This window comes from Cheilinus undulatus, linkage group 21, assembly GCF_018320785.1.
Source record: "Cheilinus undulatus linkage group 21, ASM1832078v1, whole genome shotgun sequence".
NCBI lineage: Eukaryota > Metazoa > Chordata > Actinopteri > Labriformes > Labridae > Cheilinus > Cheilinus undulatus.
The window spans coordinates 2,865,911-2,892,266 of record NC_054885.1 but is presented as its reverse complement, the minus strand read 5'-3'; the positions used below and the strand labels follow the sequence as shown (position 1 = coordinate 2,892,266).

Here is a 26,356-nt window from a genome sequence, read left to right as displayed (position 1 = left end):
CCAGCTAGTTCTGTTGTCAGGCCTGTCTCCTTGTGTCCTGCTGCATGATAGATAATAGAGATAGATCTCACTGGTAATGCCTAAAAATGTCCTGCGTTCTGAAAGAAATCACAAATACTGATAAAATAATTTGTTAGCCAGACCAAAATATTGATTTAATTTTTGTGTATTTGAAAGTCCGGCCCCCAGAGTTTCTGTTGAGACTAAATCTGGCCCTTGTGCAGATGAACTTGATGACCTCTGCTCTAAAAGGTCAGGGGAACACTGTGAAACAAATTTACTATCCTTTCGAGTCAAGGACAAAAATGTCCAAAAATACCCCCCGTCCCTTCCCACAACATTTGTTATCTGGAAAATAATTAAAGTTTTATGTTGTCTTTTTTTTAAAATATGACCATCCCGTAATCAAACTGGAATTTAAATGGTTAAAATCCAGAAAATTATTCAATATTTGATGGCTTTGATTGGAATTGAAGTTGATCAAAATATTTGTCCCCGAAAAAGCAGAAAAAAATATTAATGTATACTATTTTTATTGCTGCCAAACCAACATTTGGTTTAAGGAAGATAACACATTAAAAAAAAACATTGACTTTAAGTAATCAAACTGGCATTTAAAGGGTTAAAATCCTCAAAATGATTGAATATTTGGTAGTTTTGAGCACAGCTGAAGTTGTTCAAGAGATTTACACAAAGAAAGCAGAAAAATCTTAATCTGTTAAGTTTTTATAGCAGTTATTTTGAAGTGGACATTTTTGTCCTTAATGACTTTAAAGGGTAGTAAATGAAAGCGAAGCCTGAGGCTTAAGAAGTCTTCATTCAGTTTATTTACCAAACATTTCATCACAGTTTTCTTTAAATATATGTCTTTGACATTATGAGGGAGAAAAGCTGTTAAAAAGCGGCAACGCAACTGCTCCACTCTTGTGTTGTCTTAAAGTGTGACTGTTCTAACTGTACCGAAGCAGCATTACTGTCCCATGAAGGCCTCCTCTGAGGTTTTTACTGACTCAGATGTTTTTGTTCTCATTAGTTTCATGTTATTTTGTTGAGTTGAACTGTGTGAGTCCTTGAGGTAAAAGCATTTTCTTCCTCATGAGACACTGCAGAAGCTTTTTTATTTATTTATTTATTTTAAAGGTCAGACCCTGCACGCTCCACATTCAGATCCTGAAATCTCTTTTCTTCTACGAGTTTCCTGAAAAGTTGCCAACATTCTTCAAACTTGCACTGCTGTCCTGTGACCTTAGTGGGGATTGGAGGGGTCCCTGAGGGTTTACATCTGACCCCCATGCTGAGAACCATGGCTTTAGACAAACATGATGTAACCTGCTGAGATGATATCATGCCAGTCGATGCATTCAGGCTTCAGGTCTTACTTTTTGCTTCCACATTTCCAGGCTAAATGCTCAGAGATGACTGGATTCATTTCCTGCTGTCCTTAAAAGACTAGGTTAAAACCTAGTATATGGCTGACCACATCTATCTGGGATGTCTGTTTAAATGCATGACTGAAGTGTGTGTTCTGGGATTTTCTGTTGGGGTGTGTAATCGTGCTGTCCCTAAAGCCAGGCACACACACACGTGCATTTTTCCTCAGATTCAGCCACGTATTTTGAGTTGCACGTGTTGCACCGTGTACAGGGGGGTACAAAGGCCGACCACGGCCCGACTACGACCAAACAGCCTGGATTTCTGACATGTTTGATATTTTGGTCATATGACTCCAGACACTCCACAGTGAGAGCAGAAACACCAGCAGAAAAAACAACTTTGGGGAATTTTTACTTTGTAAACTGTCAGACAACATCCTAAATTACCATGACAACAGCTGGAATGACTTTCTGATTCACCCCCGCTTTGATAAAGGAAATACACAAGCAGGAAATATTCCTACCCGCCGACCTGCAGCTGACACAGAGGTGATGCTTTTTATGTGTGTGTTATAAAAATCTGAAAAGCAGAGAGTAGAAATAATTAGATTAAAAGTCAGGAATTAGGGAAAAAAATCAGTTTGTTTTCATTTCATATTTTCATTTTACTTCTAAAGATTATGACTTAAACTTAGGATTTTGAATTTGATTTCAAATTTTGACATTTAAAATTCATAATTTTGACCTTGTCTGTCATATTATAACCTTTTAGATTCACATTTTTTAAATTTTAAATCACATGATGACCTTTTAAACTCCCAAATTTGACTTTTAATCCCATATTTTCACTTTTAAAACACCTGATCGAAAATTTTATCTGATATTTTGACCTTTAAGAGTCACAATTTGGATTTTATCTTCTATTTTGATCTTTTAAACTCTTGATATTGTATTTTATCTCATATCTTGACCCTTAAACTCGTGATTTTAACTTTCTATTTCTTATATTTGCCTTTTCGAACCTTATTTTGACTTTTAATTTTGCATTTTGACCCTTAGGACTTATAAAGTTGTTTTTTTTATCTCAGATTTTTAACCTTTAAACTCATTTTTTATTTCGCATGTATTTGCCATGGACACAGTAACATTGATGCTGTCATATTTAATCATTTTGACTTTATTTTTAGAAATTATTTTTAGTCTTTTATATCTATTTTATTCTGTTGTATCATGTGTGTCATTTCTTAAAAGCCTAACCAGGGACAAGGGCTGCAAATTAGCCATGGCTAGAAGTCTTTTATACATTGCATCGGTTGCACTGTAATTAAATGCAGCAGTTCTTATGTATTTCCCCTGACACATAAACGGATAAATAAAATAAATAAAAAATCTCAAAATTATTTATCATTACTGTTTGATTTCCCCTATAATTCATTACCTGTGAAAACATGGTTGACTGTTTTCGGTTAAATCTTGACCCTGTTTGGCCCTCAGGTTAGACCTAAAATCAGATTTCAGCCCCTGCTGTGATTGAGTTTGACACTCCTGGTTTAGTAAATACACCTTATAGAGTGTAGATTTGTGCTACAACAGTGCACTCCCACTCAGCTCAGAGACGTCTAGAGGGGCCACAGCTTCATGGAGTTGGTGGTGGTCTCATTTTAAAGAACTGCATGAGGTCTATTCTTCTGCTTTCATGCAAAGTGCTGAAATTCTCTTTAAAAAGTCTCCTCTTTGTGATTTCCTCACTGGTTGGCTCTGGTATTTATACCTCTGCTGCTCCATCACATATTAACGTCCTCACAGGCAGCAGCTGCAGAGTTAATAGACGAGCACTAATTTTCCTCTGTGGTGGTCCTTGAGCACCAGAGAAAGAGGAAAATAATGCTTCTACATAAAACGGACTTGTTTGCTAAGTTTTTCTCACAGATTTAGTGGAATCACTCAGTAATCGGGATACTTGTGTGACAACCACAAACACACGACTGCAAGATTTATTGATCCTTATCTCTGATGTCTGCTGCAGGTTTCATTTAAATTTGGAGCTTCTAAGAATAATTAACGCTGGATTCATGACCTGCTCTGAACCTGCTGAATTAGTCTTCATGTGATGAAAGCTGTGTCCTCATTAGCTGGACATATGTGCACGTTTTCCCTAATTAGCGTGGAGAAAAGCCCCGTTAGCGACCGTAAAGGCATGACACTGCAGAGAGTGTGTATGGCACAGACAAATGCACACAGAAAAGAAAGGAGAGACAGGGACCAAATTAAAGAATGAAAGATTACATAGCAGCTGCAGAGTTAGAGATCCAGAGCGACGGGGCAGAAACCTGCAGAATGATGTTAAAATAACAAACAGGTGTACACGTCTTAGATTATAATCTCTGAAATTTATCATCACTGATGCTTCAAATGAAACCTGATGAGTTTCGAGATTCCAGGAAATTAAAATTTAGATCAACAGCAATGCAAAGTAGATAAAAGGCACTTCATTATTTTTGGTTTTATAGTAGGGTGAGAAATTAAGGCATTTTTGTCCAATTGTCTAGATAAGGGTATTTAAAACTTGAGAAATAGTCCTGTCAGATACATTTTCAACAGATAAAAAAGTGTGATTAATTTGCAATTAATCTCGAGTTCACTATGAAATTTGCACGACTAATCACGATTAAAATTTTTAATCTATTGACAGCTCTAGTTAAAAGTAAAAACAATGGGTTAAAAGGGGGGAAAATGGCAAAAGCGGCCAGTATTGACAAAATGTTATAAAAAGATTTTACAGCAGAGGGCAAAAAAGAGAAACATTCAAACAAAAAAGTATAAAAGTGGCAAAAAGTTCCAAAAGATGTGACCAAGAGAAGTGACAGAAATTTTCAAAAAACAGCAAAAATGGGTTAAAAGTGGTAAAAAGAAGTGCCAAAAACAATCAATGCAACAAATGAACGAAAAGCAGCAAAAATGAGGGAAAAGTGGACAAAAAATGGGTGAAAATGGACTAAACTTAAAACTCAATGTTGGCTCAGTGGTACACAGTAATGGGCTGATTTGGCATCACTGCAGCTGCAGGGAGACTCTGCAGTGGCTCTCCAGAGTGCTGAAAGGTTAAATAAAGCATGAGAACAATCAAGAAAAAACAGTGCACTAATTAATTACTCCAATTAATACGGTTCATCTTGACAGCCCTGGTTTTTAGACGTGTCAGTGAAAATATCCCATGCTGTACCTTTGAAGTATAAAAATTTAAGTTCTGATTTAGCGTACCAGGTAATGTGGAACAGCGTGGCCTCCTGGCAGTGGTTATAAATAAATATGGCTCACCTAAGTCTCTCTGTAGAAACTTCTACATTCATTTATTTTCTTCATCATTATTTCAGATGACTTCAGGAGGGAAACTTGTGCTCTGCTATGCTGAGGGAACACCCTGCAGCCTGTTTTTATTATTAAAGCTGACAGTTTTTAATAATAAAAATGACTGCAGTACTCCCAGAGTTAACAAATAGCTCCGGCCCTCACTTCTTAATGCGAGACTGAAAGGAAAATAACTAACTCCACTTGTCATGTGCATCTCTGGAGGTAAATTAGAAATGTCAGTCAAGTGATTTTTCAGGTGAAGACTCTCTCCAAAATTATAGGGATGCAGTAAATCCAGAAATAATGGGACAAGTGATAGGAGGGTGTTTACAAGGAAGAGACCGAGCTGCCAAAGGAGTGAAAGAGAGAGAGAAAAGTGGAGTCAGGAGTGAGTTAGGAGGATGGAAATAGAACTGGAAGAGTCTGACACAGGCAGAGAGAAGGTTACGAAAAGTAGGAAAGCAGGAGAGGAGGATCTGATTGGGAGTCTGACCTTACATGCCGACAGACGGGCAGTCGCAGTCTCAGACGGTCACGGCACGCCGAGCAGGAGCGAGAGAGTGACGGCAGGAGGAGGAGCTGTCAGAGAGGAGCAGAGGCTAAGGCGGGCTCACATCAGAGACCAGGACCGGAATCTGAGTACGCTTGACCCCGAAGTCTGGTTCATTTGATCAGTGGGAACACAAACAGGGACGAAAGTATTTGGACACACCTGTTTATTTTGAATTCAGGTGTTTCAGTCAGACCCACAGGTGAAAAACATCACTGAGCCATGCAGTCTCTGTTCTCAAACATCTGTGGTCCTAAACGGGTCGCTCTGCAGAGCTCAGAGACTTCCAGACATAGAAGCCATCTTTGCAATCAGATGGTTGGTGAAACTTCATTCCTGCTGGATATTCCACAGTCTACTGTCAGTGATTTTATTAAGGAGGTGGAAGAGTTTAGGAACAACCGCAGCTCAGCCACTGAGGTCAGCGAACTCATAATCCGGTGTAGAGTTAATCAGTGATGATAATATTTATTTAATATTTATTATGATAATATTTATTTAATATTTATTATGATATTTGTTTATCAATGTCCTCTGTTTCTGCTTTTTTATGAGCGATGTTAACAATGTAGATGGGCAACTAAATGATTAGGAAAGTAATGTCAGACTTCAGGGTGAGGCCTTAATGTACACAAATGTCAAGATGCATTAGAGAAGAAAGAGGAACAACTTTTTTGAATCGAATAATCGTGAAAAGAGACCAACAATGTGTTTAAAGTGGCAGATATGGGTTAAAACACAATCCAACAATGGGCGAAAAGTGGCAAAAATGGACCAAAAGGGGCCAAAATTGCAAAAGTTGGCTAACAGGCAAAATGTTGCCGAAGAATTTTATAGAAATGGACAATAAAGTAGCTGAAAAAAGTTTCAGAAATTAGCAAAAAATGGGCAAAAATGGATGAAAAGTGACAAAACTGGACACTGTGGCGCAGAAAGGGGCTCAAATAGGGAAATAGTTGCAAAAAGATGGTGAAGAAATTGGCAAAAATTGGCATGAAGGACAAAAGTGTGAAAAAAGAGTCAAAAGGGGGAAAAAAGCAGGAAAAAGGTGTCAAAAATGAGCAAAAAGTGGCAGAAATGTTGTTAGGTGGTACAAAGAAATGGCAAAATGTTTCAACAAACAATGTTACAAATGGGTTAAAAGTGGCGGAAATGGACAAAAAGGGACAAAACGCAGGAAAAAGTGGCAATAATGGGGTGTGGTTGCAAAAAGCAGTGGCAGAAAGTGGAAAATATGTGCCAAAAATGCTTTAAAGTTGGCAAAAATGAGTAAAAAGTGGGAAAACATGAGTTAGATGATACAAAGAAGTGGCAGAATGTGCCAAAAAAATGTTACAAATGGGTTGTAGTGGCAGGAATGGACAAAAAGCTGTAAAACATGGTCAAAAAAGGACATAAAGTGGCTAAAATTGCAAAAGGTGGCTAACATAGGCAAAAAGATGCAGAAGGATGTTACAGAAATGGACAATAAAGTGGCCAAAAAAGTTTCAGAAATTAGTAAAAAAGTGTAAAAGGGTAAGGATGCAAAAAGAAGTCGTAGGAAATGAAAAAACAAAACCAGACAGTGTGGGGCAAAAGGAGGCTAAAATAGGCAAATAGTTGCAAGAAGATGTTACAGAAATGGACAAAAATGGCACAAAAGAGAAGAAAGCAGGAAAAAAGTTAAAAAGGGGCAAAAGTGGTGAAAATGGAGTTAGCTGGTACAAAGAAGTGGCAAAATGTGCCAACAAACAATGTCACAAATGGGTTAAAAGTGGCAAAAAAGGTCAAAAAGGGGCAGAAATCGGTTAACAGTGACAAAAAGAAGTGTCAAACTGGGTATAAAAAGTGGGAAAATTGGCTAAAAAGTAGCACCAATAAATAATTCCAACCTCAGAATCCAGCAATAGCTCGACACACCTCTCAGCTCCAGATAGGAGTGACTGTTAACCGGTAATCAACACCAGCAGATGAGGTGATGCTGCGGTGCGATTCAGATCTAAAAATACAGCTCCAAGCAGCCTTCCCTCGTCAGTCTCAGACCTGCTCTGTTCAGTGTGGTGTGGCTGTTTCTGAGGAGTGATCGGGCTTGAAGCCAAGCTGCCTTGGATGTTAGCCAGAGTTGCTTGTACTGAGATAAGGAAATGTTTGATTGCAACCTTTAGTAATCCCGGCGGTGTGCGTGTGGCTCTGTGATTACTGGCTTCATTCAGAGCTTCACAGACATATGGAGAAAGGAGAAAGGAGCAGCTGGGGGGGTGAAAGCTTGCCCACCTGGTTCATTAAACAGAGTACGTAAGAGGCTCCTTCATGAGGAGATTTTAGCATCCACTGAGAAACAGAGTTAACATTTACACCATTCTTCATAATAATGTAAGAGACAGATGTGATTGTGCAGTATTTCTGCAGCTGTCATGAGAGGAATTTGGCTTCACTTTTGTCCACCAGCTTAGACGGAAACATGTCGTCCATCTTTGTACATGTTGGAAACGAGCAGGGATGTTGAATAAGTAATATCAGAGCGGGGCGATGCTGTAACCCATGAATCAGCGAGCGAGGCCAGGTCTCATGTATGATTAAAGGAGACAGTCTTGTTAATGATCTCCTCCTGGGTGCTCTCCTCTAATTAATCACATGATGTGTTCACAACATGACCTGCAGTACATGGGGAAACTGTGCAACTGTATTTTGTGCAGCACTTCTTCAAGACGAATATAAGCAGTAAGAATCTGCAAATATGCAGTCCAAGGTTTGTTTTTCAGTGTTTCCTGAGTGTATTTTTCAAATGAATTCAGCACAGATATACTAGAGATGCACAATTATGCCAATACCAGTATACTGGAGTCTGGAGTCCCACCAGCCTCAAGGTGTAGGATCCTCCAGAGGCTTGCAGTCATGTATAAACCTACTATTCAGCCCCCCTGACCAATGCTCACAAGCAGAAACGGTTGCAGTGGGCCCAGAAATACATGAAGACTCATTTTCAAACAGTCTTGTTGACTGATGAGTGCCGTGCAACCCTGGATGGTCCAGATGGAGGAGTGGTGGATGGTTGGTGGATGGCCACCATGTCCCAACAAGGCTGTGACGTCAGCAAGGAGGGGGTGGAGTCATGTTTTGGGTCAGAATCATTGGGAGAGAGTTGGTAGACCCCTTTAGGGTCCCTGAAGGTGTGAAAATGACCTTGGTAAAGTATATAGAGTTTCTAACTGACCACTTTCTTCCATGGTACAAAAAGAAGAACCATGCCTTCTGTAGCAAAATGATCTTCATGCATGACAATGCACCATCTCATGCTGCAAAGAATCCCTCTGTGTCATTGGCTGCTATGGGCATGAAAAGAGAAGGTCTCTGATTCTCTGGATCTTTTGATGATATTATACTCTATCAATGGTGGGATAATAAAGTATTTGCAATTTTACATTGAGGAACAATTTTCTTATAGTTTTTTCCTCATCTTTGAGACGCAGTTTTTCACAGACTGGCGAACCTCTGACTCTCTTAAATGCTCGTTATATACCCAGTCATGTCACTGACCTGTTGACAGTTAACCTAATTTTATTCAGGAACACTCTCGTCATACATTTAACCATTTCATTGCTAAATGGATCGCAAGTTTTCTTGGCAGAGAAGGCTCTGCTTTAAAGATGCTCCCTGGGTTAGTCAGCAGCATGCTTTGACTTTCCAGGGAAGGGCATAACTAGAAACCCCTGTATGGGTTAGATACATTTTTGACAATGCATATTGACTACAAAAATAAGTTCAAAAGCAACTAATCTACAGTTAACCTGAGACGCTATATGGATTTGTTTCACACATCCATCCATCCAAAGGACTCGTGCATCCTCATGCATGTCCATCCACTTGCTATGAAGTGAGGGCAAAATTGAAATTGTCCAAATGTCCCCCTTTCTTAGTCCCAGACTGCAGAACTTGGAAGTAGCATTTTTGACTGTAAACACTCCACTTACAGCATGTCCGGTTATAAACATAGATGCAGATTCGCACCTGAGCACACACGTAGGAGCACACAAACTTTTCCTTACACATGTAGCCCACTCTCAGACATCCATATCTAGTGGCACCAATTGTTTCATTTAATTCTGATGATGTTTAGTGGGTGAAATAGCGCTTCAAACACTCTGAGTCCATGGAAGATATCCTGCATGCGCGTTGCTGAAGGGGTTAAAATGGTGCGCTGGCACGATCTGCTGGATCACTGTGGAATGGTGACATTTAGAGCCCTGATGATCAAGTGACTGCATAGAAAAGGTTGCTGTATGTTTTTCTATTGTCCAGATTTTGGACAAACAAGGATGGATGGAGCTATTTGGTGTCAGTAGAGTTCTATGGGAAACACTTTTTTTTTTAATATGAAGAAAAATAATAACTTTGGCAAAATTTGATGCCTCAATCTTTAGAAGTGTGACTATCAACTCAAAATAATGATGATAAAAATGATAAATGTCCTCAAAATTGACATAGTAGGATCCGAGGGTTATACAAGTACCCTTTTACCATCAGCGAGGACTCAGACAGAAAGTGGAACCATAGTAGTGTTGATAAATAAAACCAAAGACGTGCACACTTCTATAAACAGAGTCATAAATGGTTCCACCTGTCTACTGATGATAACGGTGCTCCTCCTGCTCCTTACTCTCCTCTTGATTTTACATTTGTGTGTTAGTGTCAGAGATGTTGTCTGCTTGTAGAAGTGCTGCAGAGATGGAGAGATTGGAAGGCTGCTTATTGCCTGGGGGCGCTGCGAGCCTGTTTAATAAACGGGTCTGGAGGCCAGTGGGATATGTCAGAGAAATGTTATTACTGGGGTCTTATGAAAAGCCTCAGCTGGAGGGGGAATCTAATCGGGCCTCTCACCAGAGCCTAATTCTGCCTCCGGTCCTCATTTGTTATTGGGTGGCATAACTGCGTTCATATCTTTCCCTGAATGATTGACGAGGAGCTGTCAGCTCTGATAAGCAGCTTTGGCTCAGAACGCTGCTTTTATTATTTCCTCTATCGGAGGCTGTGTATGCCACAGAGCTGAGGGTATCATTTGAAACTGCTGTAAGGTGGAAATGCAGGTTTATTTCTGCTGACGGGTCAAGTGTTTGCAGTCTAACACTGATATATTTCTGATCTGGGTTATTCTATCTGTGTTCCTGCAGGACTTCTGCTCCCCCGAAGCTCCGTTTCCTCCTGTGAATTACTCCAGCTCCTGGCCCGGAAGTCCTCCCTCCCCTTTCATCCTCCAGCCCAACTCCAGCATCCTTACCTGGGCCCCCAACGCCACCTCCTACATGTCCTGGCCCCCCATGAGCGCTCTGAGGCTGCTGGCTTCACTGGAGGGACAGTCCTGCATGAAGGCGTGCCAGGTTGCAGGGCTCATCTGTGAACCAGCCTTCTACCGCTTTATCAACATCAAAGAGGCCTTCAGCTCGTAAGATCTCGCTTCATTTGAGGAAATTCTTTCATAACTAGTGTTTGCAGACAAAATCACAGCACAAACCTCCTCTGACTGAGGATTCTGCATAGAGAAGGGCTATCAAAATGCTAAAGATGTGTGTTTACAGCAAGTCAAGCAAAACAATCTGGAGTTACTTCTGAGTCAGACTTTTGAGCTGCACGGCTAAAGGCCGGCTCAGACCACATGAATTAGCCAGATTTTGGCACCACTGCAACGTCACAGCTGTCAGGGTGGCGTCCAAGACCATGACCACGATTCAGCAAGACTAGCATGTCAGAATTTAACCTGGATCATCATCGAGTGAACCGACTTTAACAGTGTGAACCCTGACCCCTACCAGGAGGCAGACCCGCCCACAGAATTATCTGGACCCCTGAAAAAACAGAGAATGAGTCCTCCCCAGCTGTGGTTTATTGATATTGTCAATGCATGTGTGTTGGATCAGTAGCATTGGTGCTAGCATCCTGGCTAACAGGTCAAGTACTAAACTAGTGCTCTTTTTTAACATTTCACCACTTTTTCAGGCTTGTAATTTGCCACTTTTCATCAATTTTGTGCACTTTTTTTTTTCAAAGCCTCTGCCTTTTCCCAAACGTTTCCTATTGAAGCTTTCTCAGATAGATGTGTGAAACAAATCCATCTGGCATGTCAGGTTAGCTCTTTTATGTCTTAATTTGAAATATTATTCCCCCAGAAAACCTTACAAAAGGTCAACTTTAACCTCAGAAATTATCCATTGCAAGTCACATTAATCAGTTTGTTTCCCACACTTATAGAGTTTGCTTTATTTGTCAATCCTAAGTATTAGTCTGTATATTTCCATTGCCTTTACTTGCATTTTTTGCCATGCTTTTTCAAATTTTTTGCCACTTTTAATCCATTTTTACTGCTTTAAGCCCACTTTTTTCAACTTTTTGCTGCTTTTTGCCCGTTTTAGTCACTTTGTACTTACTTTTGCCACGTCTATGCCATTTTTCTGACCATTTTTGCCACTTTCTGTCCATATTTTTGTCACTTTTCAAACTGTGTTTGCCACTTTTTTGCTGTTGTTTCACCATTTTTGCCACCTTTTCTTGTCTTTATTGCCACTTCAACCCATTTTTGCTGTTTTTCACCACTTAGACTGTGGCTCTTGCATCTCCTGATTTTTGGTGTAAACTATGTTGTCCCTTTTAAACCACTTTGAGGAGTTTTTTTTGGTTTGGACGATGAAATTGATTGGGATGCTTCTATGTGATCTATAAAAGTCTGATTATCTCCATGATGATTTTGAGGTTGAGTAAGGGAGTGAGAGTATGCAGACTAGAAGTGCTTTTTAAATGTCTGCCACAGAAAACAAAACAAGGACAAAATAAGAAGAGAAAAGATTCTACCACATCGCCCATAGGGGGCGCAGTAATCGCCACAAACAAGAAGTACTTCAACAAACAAAACTAAAGACGTCTGCAGGTTTGATACACAATTTAATGATGACAAGTTTGTGAAAACGCCTCGTCAGCACCTTTCAGAAATAAAACACTGCATCTCAATGAGCGTGTACTTCTACTACAATAAGTCTGAATAAATAACTCTCCCTCGAGACAAAGTGTCACGCCTCATTTGCACTTGTAGTTTTGAAATTATGCAGTAGTGAAAAAGTACAGGAGGAGAGAGAGGCTCACCCTTTCCCTGAATATTTCTCTTCATTCCCCGAGGTGTTCAAGGCTGAGCCGGAGCATGAATATTAATTATATAGGTGGCATAATCAGCACAACCCTGTGGCAGTCATACTCACATTCACATATTACACATGTAGGCGGCTGAGTTAGTGGAGCAGAGCTCAGAAGTCAAAATCACATTCATTTTCTCTAGAGTGGATTATCAGCTGTAATGTCTTAACTAGCCACAGTAGACCTGCAGTGAGCTACTTCAGAGGGAAACGATCATATATGGTCCTCTAGGACAGGGGTGCAATTCTATTTTTTAAAAGAAAAAAAAAATTGAAATAGGTTAAAAATTTATAAAAGGGGTTAGTAATGGCAAAAATGGTGGAAACGGTGGTGAAATTCAATCTTAAAAGTAGCAGAAATGGGTTAGAAGTGGCAAAAAAATAGACAAAAAGAGGTGAAAATGGGTTACAGTGGCAAAAATGTGCATAAAGACATAAATAGTGGTAAAAGGGAGTCAAAAAGTTTCTGAAAAGTCTTTAAATTGGCAAAAATAGGTGGAAATATGGTGAAATGGGAAGAAAACTTGATATGAACTGGTAAAATAGTGCTAAATGAGAAAGAAAAAAATAGGCAGATATTGACAGAAATTGGTCAAACTAGCAAACATGGGTATATCAGATAGTGAAATGTGGTTAAAATGGGAAAAATTGGGCATAAAAAGTGGTAAAATGGGGTTAATAGCGGCAATAATTGGTCAACAGAGGCAACATTTGGCTTATGTGGCAAGAATTGGTTTAGAAGTGGCAAAAACAGGCAGAAAAAAGTGGTGGAAAGGGTTAAAATATCAAAACTTTTTTAAGTTTTTGGGGGGAAAAAGATGAAAACTGGTTAAAATTAGGCAAAATTGGTGTAAAGTGGCATCAATGGAATTTGAAAAATGTTCTTAGTTTTTTTTATGGACTCTGGAGACCCCTTCTTTGTGTGTCATGGCCCCCAAAGGGTCCCAAACCCCAAGGTTGAGAACCACTGTTCTAAGGAACACCCCCCACCTCCAAATTCCTAATTAAATTCCCCCCAAAAAACTCAAAATGATTTCCTTAATTTCCATAAAAAGGCCTTACAATTTCCAAACAAATTTTCCCAAACATCTCCACAAAATTTCAATACACCAAAATGAAAACACCAAAAGAAAAATTCAAAGCAAGTTTCCCCCAAAACTTCCAATCCAACTCTTCAAATCTTAAAAAAAATTACACTGAATTTCCATGAGAATCCTTGAAAATTTCCAAGTTAATTTCCTTAAATATCCAAATATCCAAATGGCTTATTGTCCCAAATTTTAAGCAAATTCCTTAAACTTTGGTGAACATTCTGAACAAATATCTTAAACAGTTCAGGCAGAAATGATTGTTATGTGAGAAAGAAAAAAAAGTAAAACAAACAAAAAAAAAACTTGTTAATTCCTAAAAATTACCCAAATTTGAAAGCAAATAGCCCAAAAATTCCACAGCAAATTTCTAAACAATTACCCTCTAAGTGTCTCGTGACCCCCTAGGGGGTCCTGACCCCAAGGTTGAGAATCACTGCTCTAGGAGACACACGGTTTATGATATCAACCCCATTAAACAAAAACTACACTACCCACAATCCTAGAGTCTGCAGCTGTCAAAGGTGATAAAACATGCAGGAAATGTGGTTTAAAAGGGGTTAAATCATGCAAAAATTGGGTTAAAGAGGTCAAAAGTATCAAAAAGGGGTTAAAGTGTCAAAATGGGTTAATATTTGTGCTAAATGACAATTGTGGAGGGCCCATTCTCTCTGATTTTCAGGGGTCGAGCCAATGCTGTTGTCAGGCCTGTCTCCTTGTGGCCTGCTGCAGATAATAGGATAGATCTCAGTGGTAATGACTAAACATGTCCTGTAGTTTAAAGGAAAATACAAATACTACTGCAGTAATATTTCAATCGGACCAAATGTTCATTTAATTTTTGTGTATCTGAAAGTCCGGCCCCCAGAGTTTCTGTTGAGACTAAATCTGGCCCTTGTGCAGATGTACTTGATGACCCCTGCTTTACAGTGAACCTGCACCATACGTCTGGTTATGAAAGCCGTGACGGTGCAAACTGGCGCTGTCAGATTTTGCCGCCGTCTTGCAGCAGACAGGCTCGAATGCAGACATTTAATGAAGTTTGAGGAGACAGAAGGAGTTGAGAATTATCTCTGCTATCTTGAACTTAAGCTCAGTTGTACTGATATCACTGCTGCCCTCACACCAAGTGGAAAACAGAAGGTCTCTGGTCCTTGCACCCATGAAGGCATAAAGATATTGATGTAAGGATTTTGTGAAATGTTCAGTGATTACCTCTGAAAGTGATGCAGATACTTCTCTGGTTGAACTGAAGGATTAAACGGGGTCTTCATACTCTCTCATTCCAGGTTGGACTTTCAGTGTGAGGGTCTGGAGTCTGAGACGAACCACCTCTTCCCGGCCTTCTCGGCCGAGCACTCTGAATGTGGCCTGCAGCAGGACCCCTTACTCTTCAGCTGTGCCGGTTCCAACGCCAAATACCAGCGCCTTTGCCCCTGCAGAGACTTCCTGAACGGCCAGGTGGCGCTGTGCAGAGACTGCCTATGACCGGAGGAGGAACAGGACCAGTGCGCATGCAGAGACTCTTTTCTGAGACCTCTAACGATCCCCCGCTGCACCACGAGGCTCCCCTCTAACACGGAGAGTCTGTGCAGAAAAAGCTGGGACACGATGAACTGAGCCTCTGCTCTTTACCTCTGATCTCAGAGCGGCTGCCAAAGAAGGTAAACGGTTTTTACCTCTCAGGGAACTGCATGATTGTACTTTGAATCTGGTGGGTTTGAGCTGTGCTTTAAAGGTTTACTAGCTGCAGCTTTTTGGTGGATTTTGAGCAATCAAAAAGGAAAGCTTTGATATAAAATGTTACAAATGCTTGAATTTCACAAGTGTGTTTACTCGGTGTTGTGTGGAAACCTACAGTGTCATCGTGGAGTTTGGATATTTGTACTAGATGCACCCAAAGCCATTTACACCATGATGAGATGTACTATTTTACATGTCCTGTAATGAATATATTTGTACCTAAGTGTTGTTTAATAAAACACTGGGGAAAACATGTTGGCTGGAAATTATTCCCATAAATTGTATTAATTAAAAAAATGGGGCTCAGCTAAATGAAAAGATCTCATCCATCTTTAATGGTCAATTTCTCACAGCTTAGAGCGGATATATCCTAATTACTTCTTCCAGTGTGATTTATATGCAAACAGAGCCTCTCAAACACTCATTAGTTTCTACAGATTTACAGAAATGTGGAGCATTCACATGAGAAGATAAAAGTCTGCTGAGTTCTGAATTCATGAGAAAACCGGAGTGGAAGTTTAACTGAGGCTGAATTAAAAGGTTCAGCTGGTCTCAGCATCAGAAGTTAACGGGAGGTTATCACGGCTGCAGGGGTTAACAGATCTGAGACAATATCAACAATTTTACCATTACTGTGTTCATTTTTATAGCTCTAACTTTTAGATTTTTATTTTTGGGGCTTTTTAGTGCCTTTCTTTAACAGAGGAGGACAGCGGATAGAGCTGGAAATGGGACAAGAGTGGGGAGAGACATGCGGCAAAGGACCACAGGCCGGACAGGCCGCATACATGGGTCACGCCTTAGACCACCAGGCCATGCAAACCTTGCAAAGAGGGCAGGACGTGCAGCAAAGTAAAAGAAGCATTGACAGACTTCCCTCAACATCAGACACCTGGGGCAGAAGCAGACTCATGATGAGGGGTAGTGTGCAGAAGCTATGCTGGATTTTAAAGGGGGTTGAGAGAGAGGAGGGAGATGCAGAAAAAGGAGAGAGAAAAAGAGTAGAGGGAAAAGCAGGAAAGAGGAAGATGCACAAAAAGGAAGGAATGAAGAATCGTATGGAGGAAGAGAGAAAAAGGAGATGCAAAATGATTACAAGTGAGAAATAAAGAAAAGGGAGACACAGGTGGAGTAAGGAGGGAGATGCAGAATTTGAGAAGAGGGAGATACAGGGAGAGAAAAGAGGGTGATGAGGAGAAAGAGAAGAGGAAGCGGCGTAAAGAGAGAAGAGGGGATGCAGAAGAAGAGAGAGAGGTGGAAACAGAAGACTGAAATACAGAAAGAAGAAAATTCAAGAGGAAGATGCAGAAAGAAAATGGAGAGAGATACAGCAGAAGAGAGGAGGGAGATGCAGAGGAAGATGCACAAAGAAGGAAGGAAAGAAGAACTGCATGGAGGAAGAGAATAAGGAGATGCAAAAAGACTAAAAGCGAGAAAGGGAGATGAAGGGATAGAGGAGCGAGGTATAGGTGGAGTAAAGAGGGAGATGCAGAAAGATAGAAGAAGGAGATGCAGGGAGAGAAAAGAGAGTGATGATTAGAAAGAGAAGAGGAATAGGTGTAAAGAGAGAAGAAACAAATGCAGAGAGAGGAGATGGAGAAGTAGAAAGGGAGAAAAGTGAGATGCAGAAGAATTACGCATAAGGTAAAAGAGAGATGCAGAAACAGATAATAAGAAAATATAAAAAAGACAAAAGGGAGATGCAGAAAGAGGAAAGAGACGTGGAGTTGTAGAAGAGTGAAATACAGAAAGAGAAGATGTAGAAGATACAGAAAAATTAACAAGGAAGATGCAGAGGGATGATGGAGAGAGATGCAGCAGAAGAGACGAGCTAGATGCAGGAGGAAGATTACAGCTGGAGAGAATAGGAAATGCAGAAACTGAGGAGAGGTAGATGCAGAACGGGAAAGATAAAGGTGTAGGAAGAGAGATAGATGTGGGAAGAGAGGAGTTAAACACAGAAAAAGATGAGGGAGATGCAGGAAGATAGAGATGGAAATGCCGTTAAGAGGTAGATAAAGTAGGAGAAAATGGGCGGATGCAGAAAGACGAGCGAGATACAGAGAAAGAGAAGAGGAATGTACAGGTAGAGGGAGATGTGTACTCTGTACCTGATGTAGGAGATACAGAAAAATGTACTCGTCTCTGCCTTGCATCTCTCTTTCAAATCCTCGCTGCAAGAAAACACTGAGAGTGAGGGACAAAAGGAGGCTTAAATTTACACACAGTCCAGTTTGGCATCACATGCGCAAGATCTGTAGCACATAGCATTATTAAAACACCATCTCACCAACAACAAAACAATCGATATCCTCGTGAGCTGTTTTTATAAGGTACCTCTGTAACACATGAATAAATTAAGTCAGGATGTTTATCCCCTCATCTGTGCATACTGTAGTCAGAGACAACGCCCACACATCAGGGACTAAATCTGTGTTAATTCACCTCCAGTTAAACTGAGACAGCGGTTATCTCATTAATGCAGAGAAACCCAGCATCTGTGAGTAACAGCATTTTATAAAAGCTGGTCTATTTTAAAGACAAGAATGAACTGTTATGAGCTCCTGCTGGAGCCTCAAGTCTGACCTTCAGGAGGAATTTCTACTCAGGAAAAGTAAAAATGTTCTCATCTGAGGAGAAACGTCCTCAGAGGAACGAGGCACAGCAAACACAAACTGTCAACACACCGACGGGCAGACAGGGGTTTTAATAAAACGCAGCTGAGGCAGATTTAATGAGGGAAATTTGATTTCATTTCAGGTCTCATTACCCTTATTTGAAGCCTCTTTTACCTGAGGAGTCCTGAGTTATTCATCGAAGCCTCTGGGTGAATCATGCACAAGCTGAGGAAGCGCGAGGAAGCATGAAAATGAAGTCAGAGGATGGAGTCCTGGCTGTAGAGTTCACCCTGAGAGGGACGAGTCAGAGCGAGCCTCTCCTCCACCGCGAATGCTGACTAAGCTGATTACATGAGTCCTCATTTTAACGCCATCTTTGGAGCAGAGGTGATGAGCATTGTGGGTAACCTGGCACATCAGATGAGATGAGGTAGATCTGGGCAACACCCCATAGATGGTGTTCAGGAAGGACACCTTTCAAAATAAAAGCTCCAGCTGCTGAGTGGCAGAAAGCACAGAGCTTTGACAGAGCTCAGCTGGAAACGTTCCAACGTTCAACTTTATTTCAGCTGAAAAATGATGTTTTTAAAATAATGATCCTCCGTAGAAACCCACAACTTTCATGGTAATCCAGTTTTACATCCATCTTGGATTGAACAGACTAATACAGTGATACTCAACATGTGGCTCTGGAGCCTCAAGTGGCTCTTTTGTTATTTGTGGCTCTTTTGTCTTTTATGTTTATGTCTATGTTTTTTTGCCTTTTTTCACCCATTTAAGCTACATTTTGCCATTAAAAACCCTTTGTTTCCTTTTTCCCCCATTTTTGCCACTTCCTTTTGCCACTTTTTCCCCATTTTTGCCCTTTTTCACATTCTTTTGCCACTTTTCATCCAATCAATCTACCGTTTGCCATTACATAACACTTCTTTCCTTTTTTTTTTCACCAATTTTTGCCACTCTTGACTACTTTTGCCCATTTTAGCCACTTTTCACTCATATTTTTTGCCCATTTAAGCTACATTTTGCCATTCAATACCCCTTTTTCTCTTTTTTTGCCCATTTTTGCCACTTCTTTTTGCCACTTTTTTCCAGTTTTGCCCTTTTTCACAATTTTTTGCATCTGCTGTAACATACCACTCTTTTCCTAGTTTTTTGCCCATTTTGCCAATCTTGACTGCTTTTTGCCCATTTTAGTCACAAAAATGTAAATCCTTAAAAAAAATTACAATAGGTTAAAAAAATGGCTAAAATGGGTTGATAATGGCAAGAAATGGTGGGAAATTGGTTAGAAGAAGCAAAAATTTGATTGAAGGGGCAAAAAAAAAAAAAAAAGAAAAAGGGTTAAAGTGGCAAAAATGGAAATAAATAGTGGTAAAAGAGAGTTAAAAGTGGCTGAAATGGCTCCAAATGGTCAAAAATGGGTGGAAATTTGGTGAAATGAGATAGAAAAATTCATGTACAGTGGCAAAAAAGGGTTAACTGAGACAGAAAAAATAGGCAGATATTGGCAGAAATTGGTTAAACTAACAAAAATGGGCACATCAGATAGCGAAATGTGGTTACAATGGGAAAATTTGGATGCAACAAGTGGTTAAAAAAAAAGGGGGTTAATAGTGACAATAATGGGTCAACAGAGGCAACATTAGGCTCAAGTGGCAAGAAAAAGGTGTTAAGCAGTGAAAATGTGTTACATTTGGGGGGTAAAAATTATGAAAAGGGGTTAAAATTTGGCAAAATTGGTGTGGCAAAGTGGCATCAGGGAAATTTGAAAAATATTCTTGGTTTTACAGGGTATCTGGAGACCCCCTCTCAGTGTCTCACGACTCCTAATAGGGTCCTGACCCCAAGGTTGAGAACCCCTGCCTTAACCCACTTGGCTACCTGCGCCCCAAAGGTGCATTATAGTTCAGCGCTGAAAATGGGTGCTGCATGAGCCCCTGGTGGCCTTGTGGTCACATGTGCAGACCCCTTATGAGGAGGCTGTTGTCCTTGGGTTAGGCGCTCTCTCCTGTCCCTGTTTCCATCACTCTCCACTGTCCTATTTTTCTAACAAAGGCGTGAAAGCCAGAAATAAATCTTAAAAACAAGTAGGAAAATGCACACGGTAATAAAAAAAGCAGTAAAAGTGCACAGAAAGCCTGTGAGATTTAAAATCCATACACCACCTCTGTATAGCACCTCTCATATATATAAACTGTGTTTTTGTGGCTGAATTCCATTTAGTTTGCCGAGCTTGTCAAAGCGATCCATCTTGGTTCCAAAAAGCCTTGCGGCCACATTTCTGTTCATTTCCCCTCATTTGTTTTGTTTGTTTGGCCTCATAAATGAAAGCGTGGCTGCATATTCAGAGCTGTTTAAAATTACCTTTACATATGGACGTTATAATCTGCTGTGAAATGCTGCAATGTCACTGAAGTCATTATGAAGAGAGCTGCTCCAGTGAAGCTGAAACCCTGCGCCAAGATAAGAGGATTTTAATGAGACGTCCTCCAAAGACTGAGCTGGAATTTACCCGTTTTCATTTAATGATGGTGCCGCTGTCTCTTTGACTGATAGTAAGGACCATTTCACAATATGCTCATTTCTCCTCTGCAATGTGTAATCTCTGAACTAATATTGAACTTTGAGAAACCACGGGCAGAGTAAAAAATATATATACAGTGTCTGTATGGAGGCAGCAGTCAGAGAGGCGCCGAGTCTTTGTTCTGGTGAGAACTCGGTGTGGTGAACAAAACCCCCCGAGGCTTAAAGCGAAAAGTAAAAGAATACAAACAGAGCACTTCAAAGTTTGTCTGGATTGGTATTCTTTTCTACATTCAACCTGCAGAGCTGCACCCAAACTTTAATGCTTTTCTATTAAGGTACGGGAAGAAAAGAACCCAGCTCTAGTTTGCATTTCACCAACTACAACGTGTCATTAATATCATCGTAAAAAAGAGAAGGACTCTGTGTGCCAGGAAGACTCAAACTTAGAGCACAGCAGAGACTATTTACAGCATCAGGTTTAAGCTAAAGTTGGAGAGAAGTTTGTTAGAGAGGTGTTTTAACCCTGTTGGAGCAGCTTTCCTAGTTCATGTCATTATCACACTCTGGTGCATTCTGTGTGTTAGAGCTTATTACATCCTGCAGGTGTGATATTATCCACCTGTGGAGCCAGCACAGGAAGCTGGTCTGGTCTTATAAATAGATGCTGGGCTGCAACTCTGAGTTCAACTTTCTAAAGAATTTAAGGAATAGATGAGAAACAAAGTCACTGACATCTATCAGTCTGAAAGGGTTACAGACATTTCTAAGGCTTTGGGACTCCAGCCAACCACACTGAGAGCCATTATCCACAAATGAGGAAAACTGAATAGTGGAGAACCTTCCAAGAAGTGACCGGCCTACCACCACAAAGGTATGGATGGAATGTTTGATAAGCTTTGATGAAATTCTCTTCAAAGGCAAGGATGGAATATTTCATCAGGTTTGATGGCATCATCTTAAAAGGCAAGATTGGAATTTTTTGAGAGCTTTGATAAAATCACCTTCAAAGTGGAAAGGATTTAATGTTTCATCAGCTTTGATGAGCTTTCTTTAAAGGGCAAGGATGGAATGTTTTACTGGCTTCGATGAAATTATCTTCAAAGCGGCTGATTGAACATTTCATGAGCTTTGATAACATTATCTTTTAAGGGCAAGGATGGAATGTTTTGAAAGATTTGATAATGTATTTGAAGGCAAGGATGGAATGTTTCATTAGCTCTGATGACATCATCTTAAAGGCAAAGTTGTAATGTTCAAAAGATTTGATGAAGTCTTCAAACCAAGGATGTAATATTTCCTCAGCATGGACGACCTCATCCAAAAGGGCAAGGATGGAATGTTTCACAAGCTTTGATGAAATTGTCTTCAAAGTGGCTGATTGAACATTCATGAGCTTTGGTGACATTGTCTTTAAAGGGCAAGGATGGAATGTTTTGAAAGATTTGATGACATATTTGAAGGAAAGGATGGAATGTTTAAAGATTTGATGAAATCTTCAAACCAAGGATGTAATATTTGCTCAGCATTGACGACATCGTCTGAAAGGGCAAGGATAAAATGTTTTGAAAGATTTGATAACATATGTTAAGGCAAGGATGGAATGTTTCGTTAGCTCAGTTGACATCATCTTAAAAGGCAAGGTTGTAATATTTAAAGATTTGATGAGATCTTCAAACAAGATTGTAATATTTTCTCAGCATTGACGACATCATCTGGAAGGGCAAGGATGAAATGTTTTGAAAGATTTGATGACAAATGTGAAGGCAAGGATGGAATGTTTTGAAAGATTTGACAACATATTTGAAGGCAAGGATGGAATGTTTTGAAAGATTTGATGACATATTTGAAGGCAAGGATGAAATGTAATATATAATGTCATCCTAAAGGACAAGAATGGAATGTTTTACAGGCTTTGATGATATTATCTATAAAGCAGCTGATTAAACGTTCATGAGCTTTGATGACATTATCTTTAAAGGGCAAGGATGGAATGTTTCATTAGCTCTGATGACATCATCTTAGAAGGCAAAGTTGGAGTGTTCAAAAGATTTGATGAAATCTTCAAAGCCAAGGATGTAATATTTCCTCAGCTTTGAAATTTCCTTCAAAACAGCTGATTAAATGTATCAACAGCTCTGATGACATCATCTTCAAAGGTTTTAATACAACATTTTGAAAGATTTGATAAAATTGCTTTAAAGGAAAGGATGGAATGTTTTATCAATTCTGATGACATTATCTTAAAGGGCAAGGATGAAATGTCCTTTTCAGGAGTGGCTGGCCAAGATTATCTCTGACTAATATTAATACTAGTTTAAAGATCTGAAACATTTAAGAGTGACATCGATGCAGAAATAGAAATCAGGAGGCAGGAAAGTACTTTAGCTTTACCGACACTCAGAGGACTTAATTTTACCATTTTTGCAGTTTGTGTTGCAGTGGCCACTGTGTTGGATCGTCTTTTAAATGCTGAAACATTTTTATCTCTGGAAATGAAACAGTGGCAGTAAAACTTTAATTCGAGGCATCACAGGGCCACTGTTTCTAAAAAGAGAGGTTGCACCGACTTAGATTGATGTTTCTCTGCAGTCACCAGACACCTTCATCTCTCCTCACCTCTCTGATGTTCCATCTGCTGCCTTATTTCTCACCGTCTCCAAGGTTTTTAAGTCTCCTCTCTGTCTCTTTCTAAATCTAAATCCTCACCTCATCTGTTCAAGATGATTTTATTACTGCCTTTGAAACTAAAAAATTACCATGACCAATCACGCCTCCCTTTGTTGACTTCTCCTTACCTCTATAAGGAGAAATAACAGAGAATAAACTCACTGCCTTCTGCTCCTGCTGCCTCCTACAGAGAAATACACCTCAAATTGTCTCTGGGCTGCTGGGAGTGTTTGTTCTGTGTGCTGATTCTTCCTCTCTTATTATGGCTGTCTGATAAAAGTGTCACTCTCATTGAATTGGCTAAATGGAGCGTGTCTGTTCTGACAAAATAAACGCTGAATGAAAAATGAAAACACGCATTAGTCAACTTGAAATGCCTTCTAATCTAAACAGTTTTGCTCCACGTTAGTGTTGTGAATCCAAGATTGATTTAAAGATAGGGGTTCAGTTTGGAAAGTAAAATGATGAATTTAAAGCAAAAGGACAAGAGAACTACAGCCTTGTGGTTGGGTAAACGGGCCCTCCAAACCTAGAATGGCCCCTGATTAACCAGAGAATGGCCCCTGATAAACCAGAGAATGGCCCCTGATAAACCCAGAGAATGGCCCCTGTTAACCAGAGAATGGGCCCTGATTAACCAGAGAATGGGCCCCTGATTAACCAGAGAATGGGCCCTGATTAACCAGAGAATGGCCCCTGATAAACCCAGAGAATGGGCCCTGATTAACCAGAGAATGGCCCCTGATAAACCAGAGAATGGGCCCCTGATAAACCCAGAGAATGGCCCCTGTTAACCAGAGAATGGGCCCTGATTAACCAGAGAATGGGCCCTGATTAACCAGAGAATGGCCCCTGATTAACCCAGAGAATGGGCCCTGATTAACCAGAGAATGGCCCCTGTTAACCAGAGAATGGGCCCTGATTAACCAGAGAATGGGCCCTGATAAACCTAGAGAATAGAATAGAATAGAATTTTTTGCTACTTTAAACCCAGTGTTTCCACTTTTCATCCATTTATCCACTCCAAACCTATGTTTGCAATTTTCTATGCCCCTTTTTTTGTCACTTTGAAAGTCTTTTTTTGGTCATTATTTATGCCTATTTTTAACCAATTTTTCTGCACATTGGCCATTTTAGTCACTTGTAAGCTTCTTTTGCAAATATTTAATTCCCATTTTTTCCACTATTTTGAGTCTTTAAGTCCATGTTTGCCACTTTTTTCATGTCCTTTTAGAAACCTTTTTTGCCTCTTTATCACCATTTTACCATTTTTATGCCTGTTGTTGACTTTTTTGACCAATATAAACCCATTTTGTCATTTAAACGTCTATTTCTGGCACTTTTTGGCCACCTTTATTCCATTTTTGACACTTTTCGTCCATGTCTGCCATTCTAAACCTATTATTTGTTTATTTATTCATTCATTTATTCATGTCAATTTTTATTCTATTTTCTTTTTTACCACTTGAAGTCAATTTTTATGCCACTTTAAATCCACTTTTTGCCTATTATTTGCACCCATTTTGGCAATTTTAACCCATTTTTGCCACTTGTAACCAATGTTTGCAAATTTTGAATAACCATTTTTCCACTCCTATGCCACTTTTAATCCAGCATTGCAACTTCTTGCCTGTGTTTGCCACTTTAAACCATTTTCTGCAAAACTGTTTTTACCAATTTGGACACTTAAAACCTTTTTTTTTTTTGCCATTATTTTTGCCACTTTAAACCATTTTTGGCACTATTTTTGCCACTTTAAACCATTTTTTGCCATTATTTATACCAATTTGGCCACTTTAAACTATTATTTGCCATTATTTTTACCAATTTGGCCACTTTAAACCATTTTTTTGCCATTATTTTTGCCACTTTAAACCATTTTTGGCACTATTTTTGCCACTTTAAACCATTTTTTGCCATTGTTTATACCAATTTGGCCACTTTAAACTATTTTTTGCCATTGTTTTTACCAATTTGGCCACTTTAAACTATTTTTTGCCATCGTTTTTACCAATTTGGCCACTTTAAACAAATTTTGCCATTATTTTTGCCACTTTAAACCATTTTTGGCACTATTTTTGCCACTTTAAACCATTTTTTGCCATTGTTTATACCAATTTGGCCACTTTAAACTATTTTTTTGCCATTGTTTTTACCAATATGGCCACTTTAAACAATTTTTTGCCATTATTTTTGCCACTTTAAACCATTTTTAGCCATTATTTTTGCCACTTTAAACCATTTTTTGCCACTTTTTATACCAATTTGGCCACTTTAAACCATTTTTGCCATTGTTTTTACCAATTTGGCCACTTCAAACCATTTTTTGCCATTATTTTTACTAATTTGACCACTTTAAACCATTTTTTGCCAATATTAGCCCATATTTTGGCTTCTTTCACAATTATTTTAAGATTTTCTATCCATGTTGTCATGTTTTCTTCTGCTTTATTTTCTGGCATCCTGACATTGGTGCACATCATGGCTCTGAGGTTTGACTTTACTTGTCCTATTATTTAGTTCAGTGTGTCCGGCCACAGTGTTTAACATCTCAAATTAAAACCTCATTCTGGGGTTTTCATTCTTAAAAAGCCTGTACTGTTAATAAAATACATTTTTGTTGCTTTGATAAGAGTGGTCATTATTCAGGTTAAAAATAAAATGTGATTTTCACAGTTTAACTTTACAATGAAACAGAATTTTGCTGACCTCCATGGTCCCCCAGGTCAGTCTTGCAAAGTCTATGGATAGCCCAGATTTCATGCTGATTTGCTTATTCAGAGAAAGACCGGACCAATCAGGATCATTGGAGGAGAAAGAGGGCGGAGCTTCGGGTGTGGTTTAGTTGAAGCGACTGCAATCTTATAAACAACGGCAGCAGTTTGATCAGAGCTGGACATTCCTTCATTAAAGAAGAGTAAAAAAACACACCTGAAGCTTTTCTTAGTAAAGAGATTTTTATTGACTGGTGTTTAATTTACCAGCCGTCTCCACTGAGAGTAAACACTCATGGACTGACTGTCTGCTGAACTCATGTTATTAGAGTCAGTGTGGACTTGTCTGCAAAGTTTGAAGAAAATCCCTCAAAGTTTTCTACAGATGCTGAGCTCACAAGGATGACCCGGACAGCAGACGGACGAATGCATGGATGGTAACCTGAAAACAACACCTCCAGTCCTGGATCTCTCCGGCACAGAGGCATAAAAACACAAACCTTTGTGGATCACTGACTAACTGAGCACAAAGCAGGATCTTCTCTGCCTGCCAAATCATTCCCCCTGTA

At 39.6% G+C, this 26,356-nt stretch overlaps 1 protein-coding gene across 2 annotated transcripts in view; it reads left to right on the top strand.

Moving 5' to 3' along the window:
• LOC121503387 (alpha-1,6-mannosylglycoprotein 6-beta-N-acetylglucosaminyltransferase B-like) overlaps positions 1-18,101 on the top strand; it is a 141,534-nt gene extending 123,433 nt beyond the window's left edge. The window contains exons 16-18 of one of the 2 annotated variants that reach the window (XR_005991368.1): positions 10,422-10,693; positions 14,806-15,180; positions 18,020-18,101. Coding sequence is in view for 1 of the 2 variants with exons in the window: in XM_041777771.1 (XP_041633705.1) it covers positions 10,422-10,693; positions 14,806-15,004 (471 nt within the window). In the remaining variant the exon portion in view is untranslated. Of the gene's footprint in view, positions 1-10,421; positions 10,694-14,805; positions 15,463-18,019 lie in introns of those variants that run through there. The other variant, XM_041777771.1, reaches the window with a different exon arrangement.
• Positions 18,102-26,356: the final 8,255 nt, after the last annotated feature.